Raw genomic sequence first — 17,526 nt, forward strand, 5'->3', positions numbered from 1 at the left:
TTTTGGTTAAATTTGGTTAAGTTCTACTTTGTCTTAAGAGTTCAAAAACAGCCGGGCAGCGGTAGCGGCACATGCCTTTAATCCCAGCACTCAGGAGGCAGAGGCAGGTGGATCTCTGTGAGTTCGAGGCCAGCCTGGTCTACAAGAGCTAGTTCCAGGACATGCTCCAAAGATACAGAGAAACCCTGTCTCAAAAAAACCAAAGAGTTAAAAAACAATGTAGGAAATACTTGAAAATATTCAACAATGCCAATGTTTATATTATTTATGAGCAGGCTACGAAAACACCTACTCACCATCATTAACCACTGACCATAACCAATTATCAATCAAACGACAGATAAAACCTTAACTACAGCAAGGTTACTTAAAGTTTGGAAATCATAATTCCAAGAGCTTGGCGTTTTGAGGGAAAGACAAAAGGAAACCTGAAGAAAGCAAGAACTAATGCCCCCTTTGTGTAAATACCCCTTCATGTATTGATTCCCTAGCAATATTGCTGGTTCAATGTCCTTGGAAAAAATATAAATTCTTAGAAAGATAACAGTGTTCTTAATGTAGTAGATCTACAAATTTAAGATAAATCCATAAATTATGAATTACGAGGAGTTAGAAGATAGAAATGATTTATGAAAAGCTAAAAGTAATGAGAAAATAGGAATGGCTCAGTTCATGAGAAGATACAGACTCAAGAATTTACTACCCGGCATGAGAAAATCATTCAAAGCTTTAAGAAGGTGTTGATATGTCCTGATATGGTTGGGAAATCAAAACACAAACACCACACACACACACACACACACACACACGCACGCACGCACGCACGCATGTATGTAGGAATTTATTTGCCTAGTATAGATGCTGAATAAAAGATAAAAATAGTTAACGAGATTCAACAGAAAAGACAAATAGTTAAGAACCATGAATAACTGGTTTTGTTTATCAGTCAAAAGTGTGTATTATTCTTCAAAGGACCCAAAGTTTGATGCCTAGCAACCACGTCAGGTGGCTTACAACTTCCTGCAAATCCAGCTCCAAGGTATCTCTGGCCATACACCTGAAGGGAGTGAATACAGGTAGTACTCAAGATATAGAATAATCAAAATCGCATTCTGGTGTTTATTAAATTATCTATGTCTCTAATATAAAAGTAAATAAAACCAATGGTTCTTAATCTCTTAAGAATATGTCAGTCCTGGTCCCCTTTGTTCTCAAACCAACTGTTCATTTTCCAGGACTCTAAAAACAGAAGCCAGATTTAAAACAGGCAAAGTTACCTGGCTCACCTGTCTGTCAGCTGACATCTGGCTAAGTTTGCTAAAATGGCAAGTGCTTGTTCAGGTTGGAATTCAGGAGGAAGAAGCCACATTCCCTGATTGCCTCAAGAATCTCTTCTCTGACTACTGCTCTCCTATCAGACAGGTTTTCAATTCCATCTTCCCACACAGTTGTCTGATTGCTTTATATTGCCTTGTCTCCTGGCTGAGCATGGCTACATGCTGTCTCACATAAGCTGTTTGGCTTCTTAGCTTTTGTTTCACTGGTATAACCAACTCCCTCATTAAATCCTAACACATTAAACATACAACTTAGTTTCTGGTTTCTTTTCTGAATGGATGCCAACTCACGCAAAAAGTTACCTACTTATGAAATTGAAGAAAATCTGAACCCTTCAACCATGAAAGTACTTCTTTCATACATAGAATTTTTTTTTTTTAAAAAAAACCATCATTTTGGTTCCTAAGAACTCTTGAATCTAAGATAAAAACTACTGAGAAGGTTTCAATTTAGGAAGTAAAATTTTAGAGGTGGATGGTAGGGATGGTTGCAGAACAAAGCCATGTAACTAACACTATAAGCTTATAAATTACTAGAATGACCAATTTTGTTATGTGTTCCTTACCAAAAACACTGTTTTCTACCAACACATCGACTTTCACAGGACACTGGAGAAATTACTAATTTTAGCTATTTGAAGAACGTTCTGGTATTACATTTGACTCGAACCTTTAATACAAGTGTATTAGGAAAAAGGGAAAGAGGAATATATAATATTTGAAGCAAGTTTTTTTCTGCTGTAGCCTAGCGACAATATTAAGAAGATGGGCCTGGGTTGAAAGACAAGTAGAATTAGCTCCACAGAGCACTTCTTATGGCATATTAGTAAAAGCCAAACTGATGAGCTTAGAGGTAGTAAGCGACAATTTACTGGAGTATCTTGGCCTCTCCAATATTTTGAAAATTTCCATGAAGGCAATAAATAGCAGGCTATGGTTAAGCAGAGAGCAGGGAGATGAGTATTGTAAGCTGAAGAATTAGAGGAAAATGAACTAGTAAAGCAGCTAAGCAACAAGTCATTTTACAAGGTAATCTATCTTCTAAGTGACAAAGGGCATAGGAAAACGTGAGATGGGGTTCAAAAAAAAAATGTTTTGGTGTTAAAGGGTTAAAAAACAGAGGAGTGAATGCTAAGGGAAGACAAATTACCTTTTCCCTTATGCCCAGAAACTGGCAGCATTTGGAACATGTCAAAAAACAACAACGACGACGACAAAAAAATCACAAGGGACCAAAAGAGAGGGGCTAAATAAAGATGGTAAGGGGGCACAACAGAAGAATCACAACCAAGCAGTAAACCGTTGACATAAGTTTACATATGTAAAAGATAACTAAATCACAGAACTGAGAGTAGTGGGAAGATGTTTTATATACCAAGAGTGTCTCATTCTTAGAACATGTGGTTAGGACCTGAATGCTTCAGGAAGACTTGAAACAGGAGTAAACATGCTCTGCAAGTGGAGTACACAGAAAGAAATCACGATTTCAACACAGAAGGGAAGGAAGGGACCCTGGAATTGATGACACTGAAAAGAAAATCTGAATAATGAAGATGGTTTTAAGGTTGAAAAGCCAAGACTTGAGTTTCTAGCCACCAAGGGAAAATTGTCCCTATATAGCTTGATGGGGGGCAGAAGCACAATTACCCAATTAGAAAAATCTTGTCATTTCCTTAAGGTTTTCTCAACAGGCAGGACTTTCTCTGGGGGATACACTGACAGTATGTAGAGGCATTTCCTCCTTACAGCTGGGATGATTGTGGAAGGAGGCCCTAAAGGGTATCTGGTTGGAGAGAAATCAGGATTGCTGCTAAACAGCTCATAAAACAGGAACACAGGAAAACCACTACAAATAATTATCCAATTCACAATGTTTATATCGCCAAACTCGAGTAACTTTTTTTTTTTTTTTGAGACAGGGTTTCTCTGTGTAGCCCCTCACTCTCCTGGAACTCCAATTCACAAAGATCTGCCCACCTCTGCCTTCCAAGTGCTGGGATTAAAGGCATGGGCCACCATGATAGGAAGGCTGAAAAATCTTTTTTAAGACTATGATCACGGATTTCATTTGGATCGCCAGACTTCTAAAAGACACAACAATTCTTACCCAAACAATAAACAGAGGGGGTAAAAAGGATATATTAGTACATACTTTTCATATATCCCTAATAAATTTAAAAATTACAAGATAGCTAACTTTCAAAGTTACAAGTATAAATCTAACTACTCAATTCTGATGAAGTAGGGAAAAAATGGACATTCAGAACGTTAAGTTTTAGTGTTTAAGGTTCTCCAAAAATGGGCAGTGGAACCATTTAAAGTCACTTAATATTTCCTGCTAAACGTGCTTATCAAGAACCCCAGGCAATTTTTATTTTGTTTTATTTTTTTGAACAGGACTAGGCCAATGCAAATGTTAGTAACGGTTGTGAAAACTAGGGAAGGATTCACCAAACTTGTACCAATTTCTTCTAGAGATGTCGCAAATGATGTCTCAAAAAGTCACTGCCCAGTGTTGAGCCAAAGAGGCACTTGTTCCCAGCAGTACAATTCCTTTTATTCTTTCAGAGGGCAAACAACGAAAACTGTATTTCACATAGACAATCTACCCCGAGCACCCAGTGGTGTATACGAACGAGCCTTTTTCAAAAATGGAGGAAAAACTCGGGCTAGAGAACGTGTGCAACCAGAAGGCAGTCGTCCGATCCCCCGAAATATTTGCCCAAGAACATGAAAAACGGCCGTTCTAAAATATGCAACCGGCATTTCAAGCCTCTCCGGTAAGGGGTATGGAGGGAGAGCTTGTGTCCCGAATTCCTAGCGCTAACGTCGGGTTCTGGATAAGGGCGTTGGGAAAGTCTTTCCAAAAAGCTGGGAGGCCGGGGAAGCGCTTTTTTTTTTTGTTTCTTCCCTTTTCCTTTTTCGGCCCCAGCTGTGACAAGGGGAAAGGATGAGGGCCAGCCAGCCCCGTCCATCACGTAGGCGACCCTCTTCCAGGGGTCCCAGCGGGCCTGGCTCTGCCTCGGAATCCAGGCCCCAGGTGTTCCACGCCGAGCTTCTCTCTCCGGCTGCCCCCTCGCTGCGCAGCTCGAGGAGAGGCATCCACGCACCCCGGGCTTCCGAGGGACCGGGCACCTCCGCAGGGCTGAACTCGGACCCGAGGGGGCGACCTCCCAAAGCTTCCCCACCCTAAGCAACTGTCCCTCCCGCCTCCGGTCTTTCCGTCCCCTCCACCCCGGTCCGATCACCCGCCCTCCGGGACCGGCACTTACCCAACACCAGCCTGGCTACATCCGAGGGTAACAGCATGATCCGCGCTGCGCAGGGAGCCGCCTGACGGGGCGAGAGTCAACTCAAAGCAAACACAGCGACAGCCCCGGCGCCGCCGCATCTCCCGGTTCCAGTGGCGGCACTGAACCCGCGGCAATTCGTCCCGCCTCTTTCGTGACACACCAACCAATCACTTCCGCGGGAGACAGAAAGGCGCCGAAATGAAACCCGCCTCCGTGCTCTGCCGAATTGTCGTCATTTCCGTCCCCCGGAGGGGCGGGGCTAGCGAGGACCCGATGGCCGGGTGTGGGAGCGTCGGCCCCTGGGCGGAGCTCCCGGCGCGAGGTCGTTCGTCATTGGTGCGCCGCGCGCAGGCGCCTTTCCTCAGGCCGGGTGACTGTTTTGAGGGGGACGAATGTTTTGAGTCGGAGAGGGCGTGATCGCTGTGCGCACGCACGCACCGTGCAGCGCCTCAGACGCCTTCCTTAGGGGACCCACGCTGCACGAACTTGCTGCTTTTGAACCGGAAGCGCGAAGGCGTGCTTGGAGAACCAGCTGCGGGGTGCGTGGCCGCGGGAAAAGACAAAGCGACCTCGGTTAGCACTGGGAGACAAAATGCAACGGTAGGAGCGCGGAGCGAACGCCGGGGCTTCGGTGCGGGAAAAGTCTCCTCAGACCCCCATCTTTCCTCGGCTCCGGAATGGCCTTGGACGCCTCTCACCTCATCTTGCCCGGCCGTCTGTGGTCTGCTCCTCCTGGCTGCGCACTCCGCTTGGAGTGAGCCTGAACCTTCCCTTGTGCGTGTCCCCTCTCCCCGTCTGTCGCCGGGGAGATATTTACGTTTAAGCTACAGGTTCGTAAAAAATAGAGGTTTGTGGTTCAGAGCGTGGGCTCAGGAATCAGTCTGAGTTCAGTTTTTATTGTCAGCTGTGTGACCTGCGCTGTCTTCTGTGGGAAGGTGCGTTGCCGCCCCCAAAGAGTTAACCGCTGGGCCCTTCGGTCCCCGCCACCTGGCACAGATGATTAGCCAGCTACCTCTCAGGGCGACAACGTGAGAGGAGAGCGCTGCGTTAGCCGCGGAGGGACGGGCTCTGGAAATTGAGCCTGATTACTGCGGGACTTCGCCGGATGTAAATTGTTCTGCACGGTGCCTGCGGAGCTTTCCGACCGGAGGAAACGCGTAGAGCGTAGGCTTCTGAAGGTCCAGAGCGAGCTCTGTTACTGAGTGTTACAGATTTTGCAGGTTTTCAGCCACAGGAGGGATAAGAACAAAAAGAGAAGGGGAAAAAGAGAGAGAGAACCATCCAAATAGACTTAAGAAGTTATCCTAAGGGAAAACGGTAATATGATGGCCGTTACACTGAACATTTGGGCTATCTCTCTCCCCACCTCCCTCTCCCTGTGTGTGTGTGCGCTAGAGGGAGAGAGGGATACAGATACAGATACTGGCATCATTTTCTCGTTTAGCATGGAGAAAGCAGCTTTGAGAGGTTAACCATCATGCTCCAGGGTGGATACCTGTTAACTGAGTGGACTTGCAGCGCACAGTACAAACCGTAGAGCCCAGTCTCTTGCAGCAGCCGATGCTAGCTGTGAACTCACAGTCTTGCTGCCTGTCCTCCCCAGGCCTGGGAATTTCGAGGTGTGCTGCCATACTTGGCTGAGCCCTGTGCTCTTTGCACTAGCCGAGAACGGCATGCCAGAGGTGGGGTTACTTCTGGGAAGATGACATGTAATTGTCACTGTCAAATTTGTGACTACATCCACTGAATTGAAAGTAAGCCTGAATTTGTCTAGGAGACTATTTCAGTTGACTGTTGGGAGTTGAAACTATGTTATCTGTTTTAGTAAATAGAGTTTGTTTACTTGATAGCTCTCCTATCTCGTTGACTAGCTTTTGTTCTGAAGCTAGCACAATCTGGCATCTTTCAGTTCCTTTCACAGGTTCTCTTTTTTTCCGTCTTGGGGAGTTTTGGCTTCTCCAGTTTCCTTCCTTAGAATGTTCACTCTTTAGTTCTTGTAATTGGCACCAATTCAGATCTTGACATTATTAAACCTCCTTTGATACATGTTGCTATCAACTTATCTAAAATATAAACTGTTGTGTTTTTTTTTTTTTTTTTTGCAACAGGAGCTTTTATAGCGCTACCTGGTATTGAACTCACGCTGAGGGTGACCTTAAACTGATCTTCCTGCCTCTGCCTCCTCACGGGCGGTACTACCTGCATATCACACTCTGTTCATTCTGTTGTTTTCTCCTGTATTTTTTGCTTCTTTGAGGCATATGTTACAATTTAGAGCTATGCATTAATATTTTTGTTGTCATCATTTTCCCCAGATGTTTCCCAGAGGGCAGGCTTTGTGTCAGTGTAGTTCATTTATTTTCTTGCTGTCGCATACACATGCCTAACAAACACTGTATATGTGAAACAAATAGTTTGTACTATCAATAAATGTTTTCTCTTTATAGAGATAATACTGAACTGTTTTATTTTCTTCAAAATGTACTTAATTCTGCTATACAAAGCACACATTTGAGACGAGCATAATTTTAATATATTCTAAGAAAATGTCCTATAGAAATGTTACAAAAAGTTATTGCAGTTTTGATCATAGTCTGCCTCTGGATGTACACTTAGGTTTATATGTATAGAGGTATTGTAGTGTAAAATAATTGCAGACTTATAGCATAGCCAGTTCTCAGCACCAAATAACCAAAATAAATAAAATTAATTGCTTATATTTATTTTTATTTACAGGTGAGGATGTATGGTCTGAAATCTTAAACCATGAGTCTAGCACTTAACGATCTGCTCATTTGCTGCCGACAATTAGAACATGATAGAGCTACAGAACGAAGGGTAATAAATTATTTGAAATTGTTTTTCCTAAAATAAATGTTTGATAGGTAACATGTAATTATTATTATATTCTTTTTGTTAATTTTCAGAAAGAAGTGGAGAAATTTAAGCGTCTGATTCAGGATCCTGAAACAGTTCTAAATTTAGATAAGCATTCAGATTCCAAACAACAAAAATATTTGAATTGGGATGCTGTTTTCAGGTATCCTCTTTGATTTTGTTTTACTTTCTTTTTCTGTTTTGTGATCCCTTTTGATTTTCTTCATTGTGTGTTATATAGGAAGTTGGCACTTAGTTATCTAAGATAATTTTGAAAACTCATACAGAATATTGAAGTTTCAAGTCATTTTTTCAACAAAATGCTTTAGATATATGTCATTTAAGATCAAGAAAGAAGCTGGCCATCATGGAATTTCTGTAATACTGTATTTTTGAGGAAGGAGGTGCATGGGTTCCAGTCTTATCTGGTCTGCATAGCAAGACCCTGTCTCAAAGAAAACAAAGAACTGATTAAGAATTCTTTTCACTTTGACTAGTTTATACGGATTTGTTCCAAATTAGATTTATAAGTAGTAATAACTGGGCAGTAGTGGTACACGCCCGCTTTTAGTCCCAGCACTCTGGAGGCAGAGGCAGGCATATCTCTGAGTTTGAGGCCAGACTGGTCAACAGAACGAGTTCTAGGACAGCCAGGACTATATCTCAAAAACAAAACAAAACAAAAAAACAGAAAGAAAACAAAAAAGTAAGTTATAATATTTGTTTATTATTTTGATTGTTGCTGATTATAAGTATCTGGCATGTGCTAAATTATACTAAAGCAAATGAAGTAAATATTGGAATACTTTCACATTAGCGGAGTTTAAAAATACTTGTTTGTGGCATAGTTTATACATTTTTATATTGAAACTTCATTTTTTTCCTTAAAAACATATTTATTTATTTGTTTTTATGTACTAGTGCTCTGTCTGCGTGTATGCCTGCATGACAGAAGAGGTTATCAGATCCCATTATAGATGGTTGTGAGCCACCATGTGGTTGCTGGGAATTGAACTCAGGACCTCCGGAAGAGCTAGTATTCTTAACCACTAAGACATCTATCTCTCCATCCCTAAAACTTTATTTTCAACCGCAAATTTATATATAACTAGAAACAGATATTGTGAGACTTTTTGGGGGAAAGTTTTTGAAAAAAAAAATTGAAAACATTTTTGTGTATGTGTGTATGTGCGCACACGCACACGTGTGTCTTTATCAAGTATATGCAGGTTCCTAGGAGTCAAAAGTGGACATTGGATACCCTTGAGCTGGAGTTGAAGTAGGTTGTAATCTGTTTGGCATGGGTGCTGGGAACTGAATTCTAGTCTTTTGGAAGAACAATAAGCACTCTTAACCACTGAGCCATCTCTGCAGCCCCCCAAATGTGTTTTAAATTTGTGTAGATATCTGAAGCTGGTATGGTGGTATAATACCTGTAATCTTCGCTTTTGGGAAGTTGATAGAGGAAGATAATGAGTTCAGTTCATTACAAATTAAATAATTACAGTAAAGAAAGGTTCACATTTCTTTATAGAATATTATATTGTCTTAGAATACTTCTAACAGATAAACTTATTTATCTATTCATTTATTTATTTGGGGACAGGGTTTCTCTGTGTAGCCTTGGTTATCCTAGAACTTGATCTTTAGACCAGCTCACCTCAAACCCAAAGATCTGCCTGCCTCTGCCTCCTGAGTGTTCCCAGTTGATAATTCCTCTCTTGATTGATACTAAACTGTTTCAATTCTAAATGCATATGATATGGGAAAATGCATGCTTCCTTGTTGAGCATTTAATTTATTTGCAACTTTATAAATATAGTTATTTGTTTTTTATATGCTGATTAGATAGGCCATATTTGTACCTAATACTCGACCAGCTTTCAATATCTTCTAGCCAGTCTTCATTTAAAGACCAGAAATATTACTAGCTGCTTGTAATGTAAGGAGAGTTGAAGTCCTCAGTAGCATTCTGAGCAAGTAGGTGAGGTGACGGACAACCGTGCAGCTTACAGGCTTAAAAGCTTTGCAAGCCAGGCTTTATATTGATTTTGCACCTTGTTAGACCTGGGAAAAGATAGTTTCATGTAACTAGTACAACACTGTGGTTTAAATGATGTTTTGGGGGAAGGCATACAGGAGACTTTTGAATGATAAAATTATAAGCGTTAATGAGAATATGCATTTTTTTCTTCCAGGTTCCTACAGAATTATATTAAAAAAGAAACAGAATGTCTGAGAACAGCAAAATCAAATGTATCAGCCTCCACACAGACTTCCAGACAGAAAAAGATGCAAGAGATCAGCAGTTTAGTCAGATACTTCATCAAATGTGCAAATAAGAGTAAGCAACATTATGTATTACACATAGTCAGGAGTTAACATAGCATAAATCGGATTTTAATACAGTACCGTAAAAATTAAGTACTGACTGAAATCCCTAGCACATACTGACTCTTAGTACTGTTGTACCAAAATTTGGGGGAATTTAGCATAAAATCTTTAATCTCCAAAATGGAAAGATCAAAATTATTTCTTTAATTCCCCTCTGTCTTTAGATGTCAGCAGAAGTGTTGTCTTAAAGATTCAGTAAGCGTTTTGAAGCTGAGCAGCTTCAAAGGTGTGAGAGCCTGGTAGGGTAGTGAGATGGCTGGGCACCTCAGTGTGAGTCCCACAACCAAGCTGTCCTCTGACCACCACACATGTACATGATGGGGGTGTTTTAGTACATGTGTGAGCCATGTGCACACACACAAATAATGAAAAATAAAATTAAAAATATTAAATATAAAAATAAAATTTTTAAGGATTTTTAAAAAAATCTGTCTCTATTACTGCTTCTTAATAAGTCTTAATTTCTCAGACTTATCTATTTATGTACATGGGTATTTTATCTGCATATGTGTAAGTGTACCATATGATATGTTTTTAGTACTTGTAGATAGAAGAATCTTCTGGAACTGGAGTTCTGGATGGTTATAAACTACCATGTGCATGCTGGGAACCAAATCTAAGTCCTCTGCAAGAACATTAGATGTTCTCCACTGAGCTATCACTCTAACCCCTACAAATTCTTAAGTGATATACAGAAAACCTAGTAATTATTTCAGATGATAACACTTGATATATTTGAAAATAGTCATAGAATTCCCATGTTCTTTTTTTCTAAGGTAAATGTACCCAATTCTTCCAGCTCATGTGGACTTGTTTTTATTGTACTCTCTTTAATATTCTTTGGTTTGTTATTTCTCTCAAAAAAGGTAGAACTCTGGGGCTGGAGAGATGGCTCAGCGGTTAAGAGCATTGCCTGCTCTTCCGAAGGTCCTGAGTTCAATTCCCAGCAACCACATGGTGGCTCACAACCATCGGTAATGAGGTCTGGTGCCCTCTTCTGGCCTTCAGGCATACACAGAGACAGAATATTATATACATAATAAATCAATAAATATTTAAAAAAAAAGGTGGAACTCGACTTTGTAGTATAATCTAACTGACATAGTCTACAGCATATTTGTTTCAAGTTTTGTTTTGTGAAACAAGGTCTTTCACTTTAGCTTAGATTTGTGATTCTGCTGTCTCAGATCTTCCTTGTGCTGTCTGTGATTGCAGATATGTGCCCCCATGATGCATTTATTTATTTGTGTGTGTTTGTGTTCATGCCTATAAGTGATGGGTGCACCCAAGTGTTCTGAGGACAACTTCAGCTGTCACTCCTTTGGTGCCATCCACCTGTGTTTTCTTATAGAGTTTCTTGTTGGCCCGGAGGCTGCCAATAGGCTAGACTTGCTGACCAACAAGCTGCAGGGATCTTCCTGTCTGTCTTCCTCATGCAAAGATTACAAGTGCATACCACCGTGCCCAACTTTTTGGTGTGTGGTCTGGGAAATGAAACATAGGTCTCTATGCCTGTAATCAAGCACTTTACTAACTAAGCTATTGCTCCAGAATTTATTCATTCTGAGATAACGCTAGCATTCTTGTAGTCAAAATACAGTTGTATATTGTGCTGTCATTTAAAGAACAAAAGTCAAGTCCTTTTTTTGTGTGCATGTCACTGATAAACTTCCTATCTTTCATCTTGAACTTATGTATAGTTAAGTGTTTGTGTGTAGATGCATATATGGTACTGGGTGCTAAGCCTGAGGTCTTGTCTGTGCTATCTCTAGTCCATACAGTTGATAATCTGAAGGATTGATTTTTAAAAACTTCACTACATTTTCTTTATTTTGTATACATGTATATGCATTTGCCATGATGTGTTCATGGATTGTAGGTGTTGGTGCTCTCCTTATACCATATTGTCCTGGGGATTGGACTCAGATCTTCAGGCTTGGCAGTAAGCACCTCACCAGAGGAACTGACTTACTACGTCAAGAATGACATTTTTGAAGCAGAAATGCAGGACCATCATAAGCTTTTGCAAAGGAATAGGTTTTACATAGCACTGAAAACTAGAACAAATATCATTTGTTGAGGGATCTCAGACTTTGTAGACTTTGTAATAGCAACTTTAGGCTAAAATGAGGCAAATCCATGGTGTAGCATGATGGCTCAGCAAGTAAAAGGTACCTGCTGCCAGGCCTGACAACCTGTGCTCAGTCTCTAGGAAGTTGGAAAGAGAGAACAGACTCTCACAAGTTGTCTTCAGACTCCTATGTTCATGAGTTACAGATATGCACCACCATACCTGACTTAAATTTTTTACTCTTGTTTCTTAATTTTAAGACAGGGTCTTGTTAGGTGGTGGTGGCGCATGCCTTTAATCCCAGCACTCAGGAAACAGAAGCAGGCAGATATCTGAATTTGAGGCCAACCTGGTCTACAAGAGCTAGTTCCAGGACAGGCTCCGAGCTACGGAGAAACCTGACTCCAAAACAAAACAGACAGGGTCTCTATGTGGCTCAGGGTGTTCTTAAACTTTTTTTTTTAAATTAACATTGTTTTCATTTATTTTACATACCAACCAGTTTTCCCTCCCTCCTCTTTTCCTGTTTCCTCCACAACTCTCATTTATCCCCTTCTCATCCACTCCTTCTCCTCCATTCAGAAAGGGGCAGGCCTCCAGCGGCTTGAATAAAGTTTGGTACATCAAGTCGAGGTCGGACCAAGATCCTCCCCCTGCATCAAGGCTGTGAGTTAATCCAGCTTGGGGAACAGGTTCCCAAAAGCCAGCTAAGCGCCAGGGACAGGCCCTCACTGCTGGGAGCCTTATGAACAAATCAGGCTCCACAACTGTCACACACATGCAGAGGGCCTAGGCCGGTCCCATGCAGGCTCCCTAACTGTTGGTCCAGAGTCCATGTGCTCTCATGAACTCAGGTTAATTGTCTCTGTGGGTTCCCCCATCATGACCTTGACCCCTCTGACTCGTATGATCTCCTCTTTCCCTTTCTTCAGGAGGACTCCTAGAGCTTGGCCCTGTACTTGGCTGTGGATCTCTGCATCTGCTTCTATAAGTTACTGGATAAAGGCTCTCTGATGACAATTAGTGAAGTTACCAGTCTGATTTCAGTAGATGGTCATGGTGTTCAGGCATTCTCGCCACTATTGCTAGGAGTCTTAGCTGGGTCATCTAAATACCAAATAAAAAATGGAGTACAGCTGTTAGCAGAGAATTCCCAACAGAAAAATCTCAAATGGCTGAAATACACTTAAAAGAATTGTTCAGCATCCTTAGTCATCAGGGAAATGCAAATTAAAATAACTGTGAAATACCAACTTATACCTGTCAGAATGGCAGAGATCAAAAGCACTGATGACAGCTTATGTTGGAGAGAGTGTTCTTAAACTTACTGTGTAGTCAAGAATGACACCTTGACCTTCCTAATCATGCCTTTACCTGGGGCCACTGAGATTATTGGTGTATAATACTGTGTTTTGTTCAAATTGTTTTTAAATGTAGTTTTGTGACTCTTGAGATTATACATCTAGATGTGGGAAAGATGATTCTGGTTAAGGGCATTGGCTACTTTTCAAGAAGACTTGGATTTACCCACATGGGAGCTCCCAACCACCTATAGCTCCAATTCTAGGGGATCTGGTGTCATGTCATCTTCTGGCCTCTGGCACTGCACGCATGTGGTTCATATATACATACATGCAGGCAAAACACCCATACAAATATAAATAATAAAATTTTAGAAAAGGTGTCTGCTTTAAGTGCCCATTTTAAAAGAATATTTGTCTTATTAGCACTGAATTTTTAGAATCTAAAATGTGTTGCTAAGAATTCAGCCTTTTTCTATGTGTGTGTCACTTGTATGCTGTTAGATTCCATGAAAGTCATCGTGCTTTTTAGAGTAAATAGGCTATTTCTAGTTAGAATAATCCAAGATTATTTTAATAAATTTATTCATAAATATGCTCAGATACTTATTATCCTTTTAAGTCTAATGCCAGGAATTGTGAATTGTTAAGTATAAGAATTAATCTTTATTTTTGCTGTATCTTTATGAATTGTCAAACTTAATTTTCAGTGGGGCCATATAGAAAAAAAATTTTTTTTAACTTTCTGGGCCATATATCTGTTACAGGTACTCATTTCTTGTCATTTATAATAGTAAATGCATGAACATGTTTGTGTTCCAGTAAATTTTTTTTAACAAAATAGCCAACCAGTTGAATTTTACTCAGGGACTATAGAATTTACTAATCCCTGTTATAGGAGAAAGTGAATTGAGAGCAATTTCATGAATGGAATCATTTAAAAAAGTTGGCATTCCAAGGATTTTTTATTTTTAATATCTTTATGTTTTTACTTTTTCATTTTATTTTTAAATAGGAGCACCCAGGCTAAAATGTCAAGACCTCTTGAATTATGTCATGGATACAGTGAAAGATTCATCTAATGGAGTAACTTATGGATCTGATTGTAGCAACATACTACTCAAAGACATTCTTTCTGTGAGGAAATACTGGTGTGAAATATCTCAGCAACAGTGGCTAGGTATGTTTTGAAGGCTGTGATTATTTTCTCTTATAAGATGAAATTTTATTAGTAAAAGCATTATACAACCTACACATGACTCACAGTTTAACATTACATTGATGAAAGTATATCATTACAGTATCAGTTCCTTAATTCTTCTTCAAGATAACATCTTAAAAAAAAGAAAAAAAAGATAACATCTTGCTACATATCCTGTTCTGGCCTTTAACTTGCAATCCTCCTGCCTTGGTCTCTCAAGAGCTAGGATTATGCACTACCATGTTCAGTTCTCAATTTTTATTTATAATATACTTTTAAAATTATGAAGTCATGTATAGTTTATAGTAGATGCTTACTACCAGAACTGGAATTGCAGATTTCAAAGATTACTGCTCTGTTTTTAACTATTCAGAAATCCAATGATTGAATAAAGTCCAGTCAACTAAAAATTACCATGCCATTTGTTTCAATACACATACAATGTGTACACACAACGGTGACATCTCAACTGGACCATAAATAATGGAGAAAGGAGAAAACCAAAAGAGGAAGAGATATTACAGAAGTTGAAAGCTAGAGTTCTGCCTGGGCGGTGGAGGTGCACGCCTTTAATACTCGGGAAGGCCAGCCTGGTCTAGAGTGAATTTCAGGACAGCTAGGGCTGTTATACAGAGAAACCCTGTCTCAACAAAAAACCAAAAAAAGAAAAGAAAAAAAAGAAAAAGAAAAAAGGAAATCAAGTGTTCTGAGTTCAAAGGGATGTGGTGGATGGTGGACACTTTAAATGATACAGAAAGGATGAAGTGTATAAGTATTTATTGGATTAGGCACAGACATTAGGTAACTGACCAGGTAATGAAAATCAAATGCATTAGAATATCTTATCCATTGACTTACTTGACATGCAAAATGCTATTTTTTAATTTCTATTTCCAGATTGTTCAGTGATGTGGTAATGATTGGTTTTTTTTTTTATTTCTGATATCCTTGTTTCAGCACTTGAGAAAGATATTAAACCCTGATTCCAAATCACTGATCATATAAGTTCTCCTACCATTGTGATGCTATGCGACTTGAGGCCTTACCAGAGTCAAGCCCATTTGTACAGCATTTCAGCATTGTATTGTAGTCCAGGCTGCTAAGCAAAAATAGCAGGTCTGAAAGGTTTATATCATTTAGTTCGATTTGCAAGTGACAGGATTACTCATGTATAATGTCTCAAGAAATTTACACTTGATAATATTTGAGGATTTTTTTCAACTTCAGAAACGTATTTCTCATATGTAATTTTACTATCTACGTTGATTTTTTTGTTACTGGATTCATGGAGAAATTATATACATCTGAATACGTATTTATCACTCCTTTTGAAGAAGCAGGATTCTGCTCTTCTGAGACGTCTAGAAATGTCTTTGCCATCCTTTATATCCCCTCTAGCAGAGCATGATGGATTCTGTGATCATTTGAATCATTTCCAAGTAACGTGTGTCTTGAAGTCTGTGCTTTAATGAGAAGCAGTTGCAGTTTTGTCTTTTGCTATTTCATCTCACCTAATCTGTCAATAAAAGAGAAAATTATTTAAAAGAATACCTCTTCTTTATGTAGAAGCGTTTTTACCATTGAGTGGCTATTTCATGCAATGAAAATATGTTGGCATAATTGATATAATTCTATCAACTCTTATTTTGAAGTTTGATTGAAATACTTTATTGCAATATAATATTTAAATTATTTATATTGGCCTTATATCTTGTTCTATACCCAATTTTAAGCCATTTATCCATTTCTGCAGAATCTGACATAAACAATTGAAAAGGAAGATACAAATAGTTGTTATACTTTCTGTTTATTACTGTCTCTTTATCTTCTAATAAGAATAAAGTTGTAAGCCACTAGCTTATTTTTTATTATTATATTTGGGATAATTCTCAGTTGATTTTACTTTTCTGCATGTCTATGACAGAGATACTGGCTGCTTTTTTTTTGTCCAGACTACTATTTTTTAAGGGTGTATTGATTGTATAGTGAATAACTTGGGAGGTAGAGTCAGTGGCTTCCTTCATACAAAGAATGGTTTTGCTTTTGACCCATTTGTTTATAAAAGTGCTATTTTCATGTGGATCAGATGTTCCTCTTCCTGATGCTATTGAGGTTTGGAAAACTAATGCAGAGATGGAAGTATTCTGCCTGCTGTTACTGCTGTGAGGAGTAAACTTTTCTTTTTCTTTGAGTAAGAAGCTCATATCCTTTGACAAAAAGCATGAAACTTTTATACTGTTGGTTAATTACAAGCAGAGTGATTATAATTACAGTGAGAGTAATGCAAGGCCATTCATAAATGGTAATATATTTAAAGAACATCATTGATAGGACACCAAGACTCTGTCAAAGACTTTGTTAAACCTAGATAAAGGAGTGTGGGCGTGGAGAAGTTAGGTAGCTTATCTGAGGTTTAGTTGTTAAAACAGATTCCCACACACCGTGTTACTTATGTTCCTATTTTAAGTACAATATCTAAACATTGATGGAGTATTTGTTAACTTCAGGTAATCTTTAATGCTCTTGCCTATGGAGAATTATGGCATACTTAAGTTGAATTGTGATGTTGAATATACTTTAAAATAATTAGCTAATACTTTTCTCCCCCAATTTTTAGAATTGTTCTCTGTGTACTTCAAGCTGTATCTCAGACCGTCACAAGAGATGAATAGAGTTTTAGTGGCTAGAATAATTCATGCTGTCACTGGAGGATGCTGTTCACAGACTGACGGATTACCTTCACAGTTTTTAGATTTTTTTTCCAAGGCTGTTCAGTATGCAAGGTAATCTAATCTCACTGTGTTTTCATATTGTACCAAACTGTGTTAGATCTTCTTGCCATCACCATGTTTTAGATATAGTGGCTAAAATATACTACCTTTTAAACAGTGGTTATTTCAGTTGCTCAGATTTGTGATGTAAAATATGGTAATAGATATACAGTATGTAATGATCAAATCAGGATATTTCTATTTTCTTGAACATAGAATTCAAATGTGGTATTTCATTTTTTATATGCACTTGACCTCTATTTCACATCCTACATGAAAAA

General features: G+C 39.3%; 2 protein-coding genes across 6 annotated transcripts in view; one reads left to right on the forward strand and one right to left on the reverse strand.

Moving 5' to 3' along the window:
• Positions 1-4,861, reverse strand: part of Npat (nuclear protein, coactivator of histone transcription) — a 37,967-nt gene extending 33,106 nt beyond the window's left edge. The window contains exon 1 of one of the 3 annotated variants that reach the window (XM_075965900.1): positions 4,610-4,777. In XM_075965900.1, coding sequence (XP_075822015.1) covers positions 4,610-4,646 — 37 coding nt within the window. In that variant the 5' untranslated portion in view covers positions 4,647-4,777. Of the gene's footprint in view, positions 1-4,609 lie in introns of all 3 variants that reach the window. The other 2 variants (XM_075965901.1, XM_075965902.1) reach the window with 2 other exon arrangements.
• Positions 4,862-5,049: 188 nt separating this feature from the next.
• Atm (ATM serine/threonine kinase) overlaps positions 5,050-17,526 on the forward strand; it is a 107,442-nt gene continuing 94,965 nt past the window's right edge. Inside the window, exons 1-6 of one of the 3 annotated variants that reach the window (XR_012910019.1) lie at positions 5,050-5,460; positions 7,367-7,468; positions 7,558-7,670; positions 9,706-9,851; positions 14,289-14,453; positions 17,092-17,257. Coding sequence is in view for 2 of the 3 variants with exons in the window: in XM_075965888.1 (XP_075822003.1) it covers positions 7,397-7,468; positions 7,558-7,670; positions 9,706-9,851; positions 14,289-14,453; positions 17,092-17,257 (662 nt within the window). In the remaining variant the exon portion in view is untranslated. The remainder of the gene's footprint in view (positions 5,461-7,366; positions 7,469-7,557; positions 7,671-9,705; positions 9,852-14,288; positions 14,454-17,091; positions 17,258-17,526) is intronic. The other 2 variants (XM_075965888.1, XM_075965887.1) reach the window with 2 other exon arrangements.

Source organism: Microtus pennsylvanicus, chromosome 3 (assembly GCF_037038515.1).
Source record: "Microtus pennsylvanicus isolate mMicPen1 chromosome 3, mMicPen1.hap1, whole genome shotgun sequence".
In the NCBI taxonomy this organism is placed as follows: Eukaryota; Metazoa; Chordata; class Mammalia; order Rodentia; family Cricetidae; genus Microtus; species Microtus pennsylvanicus.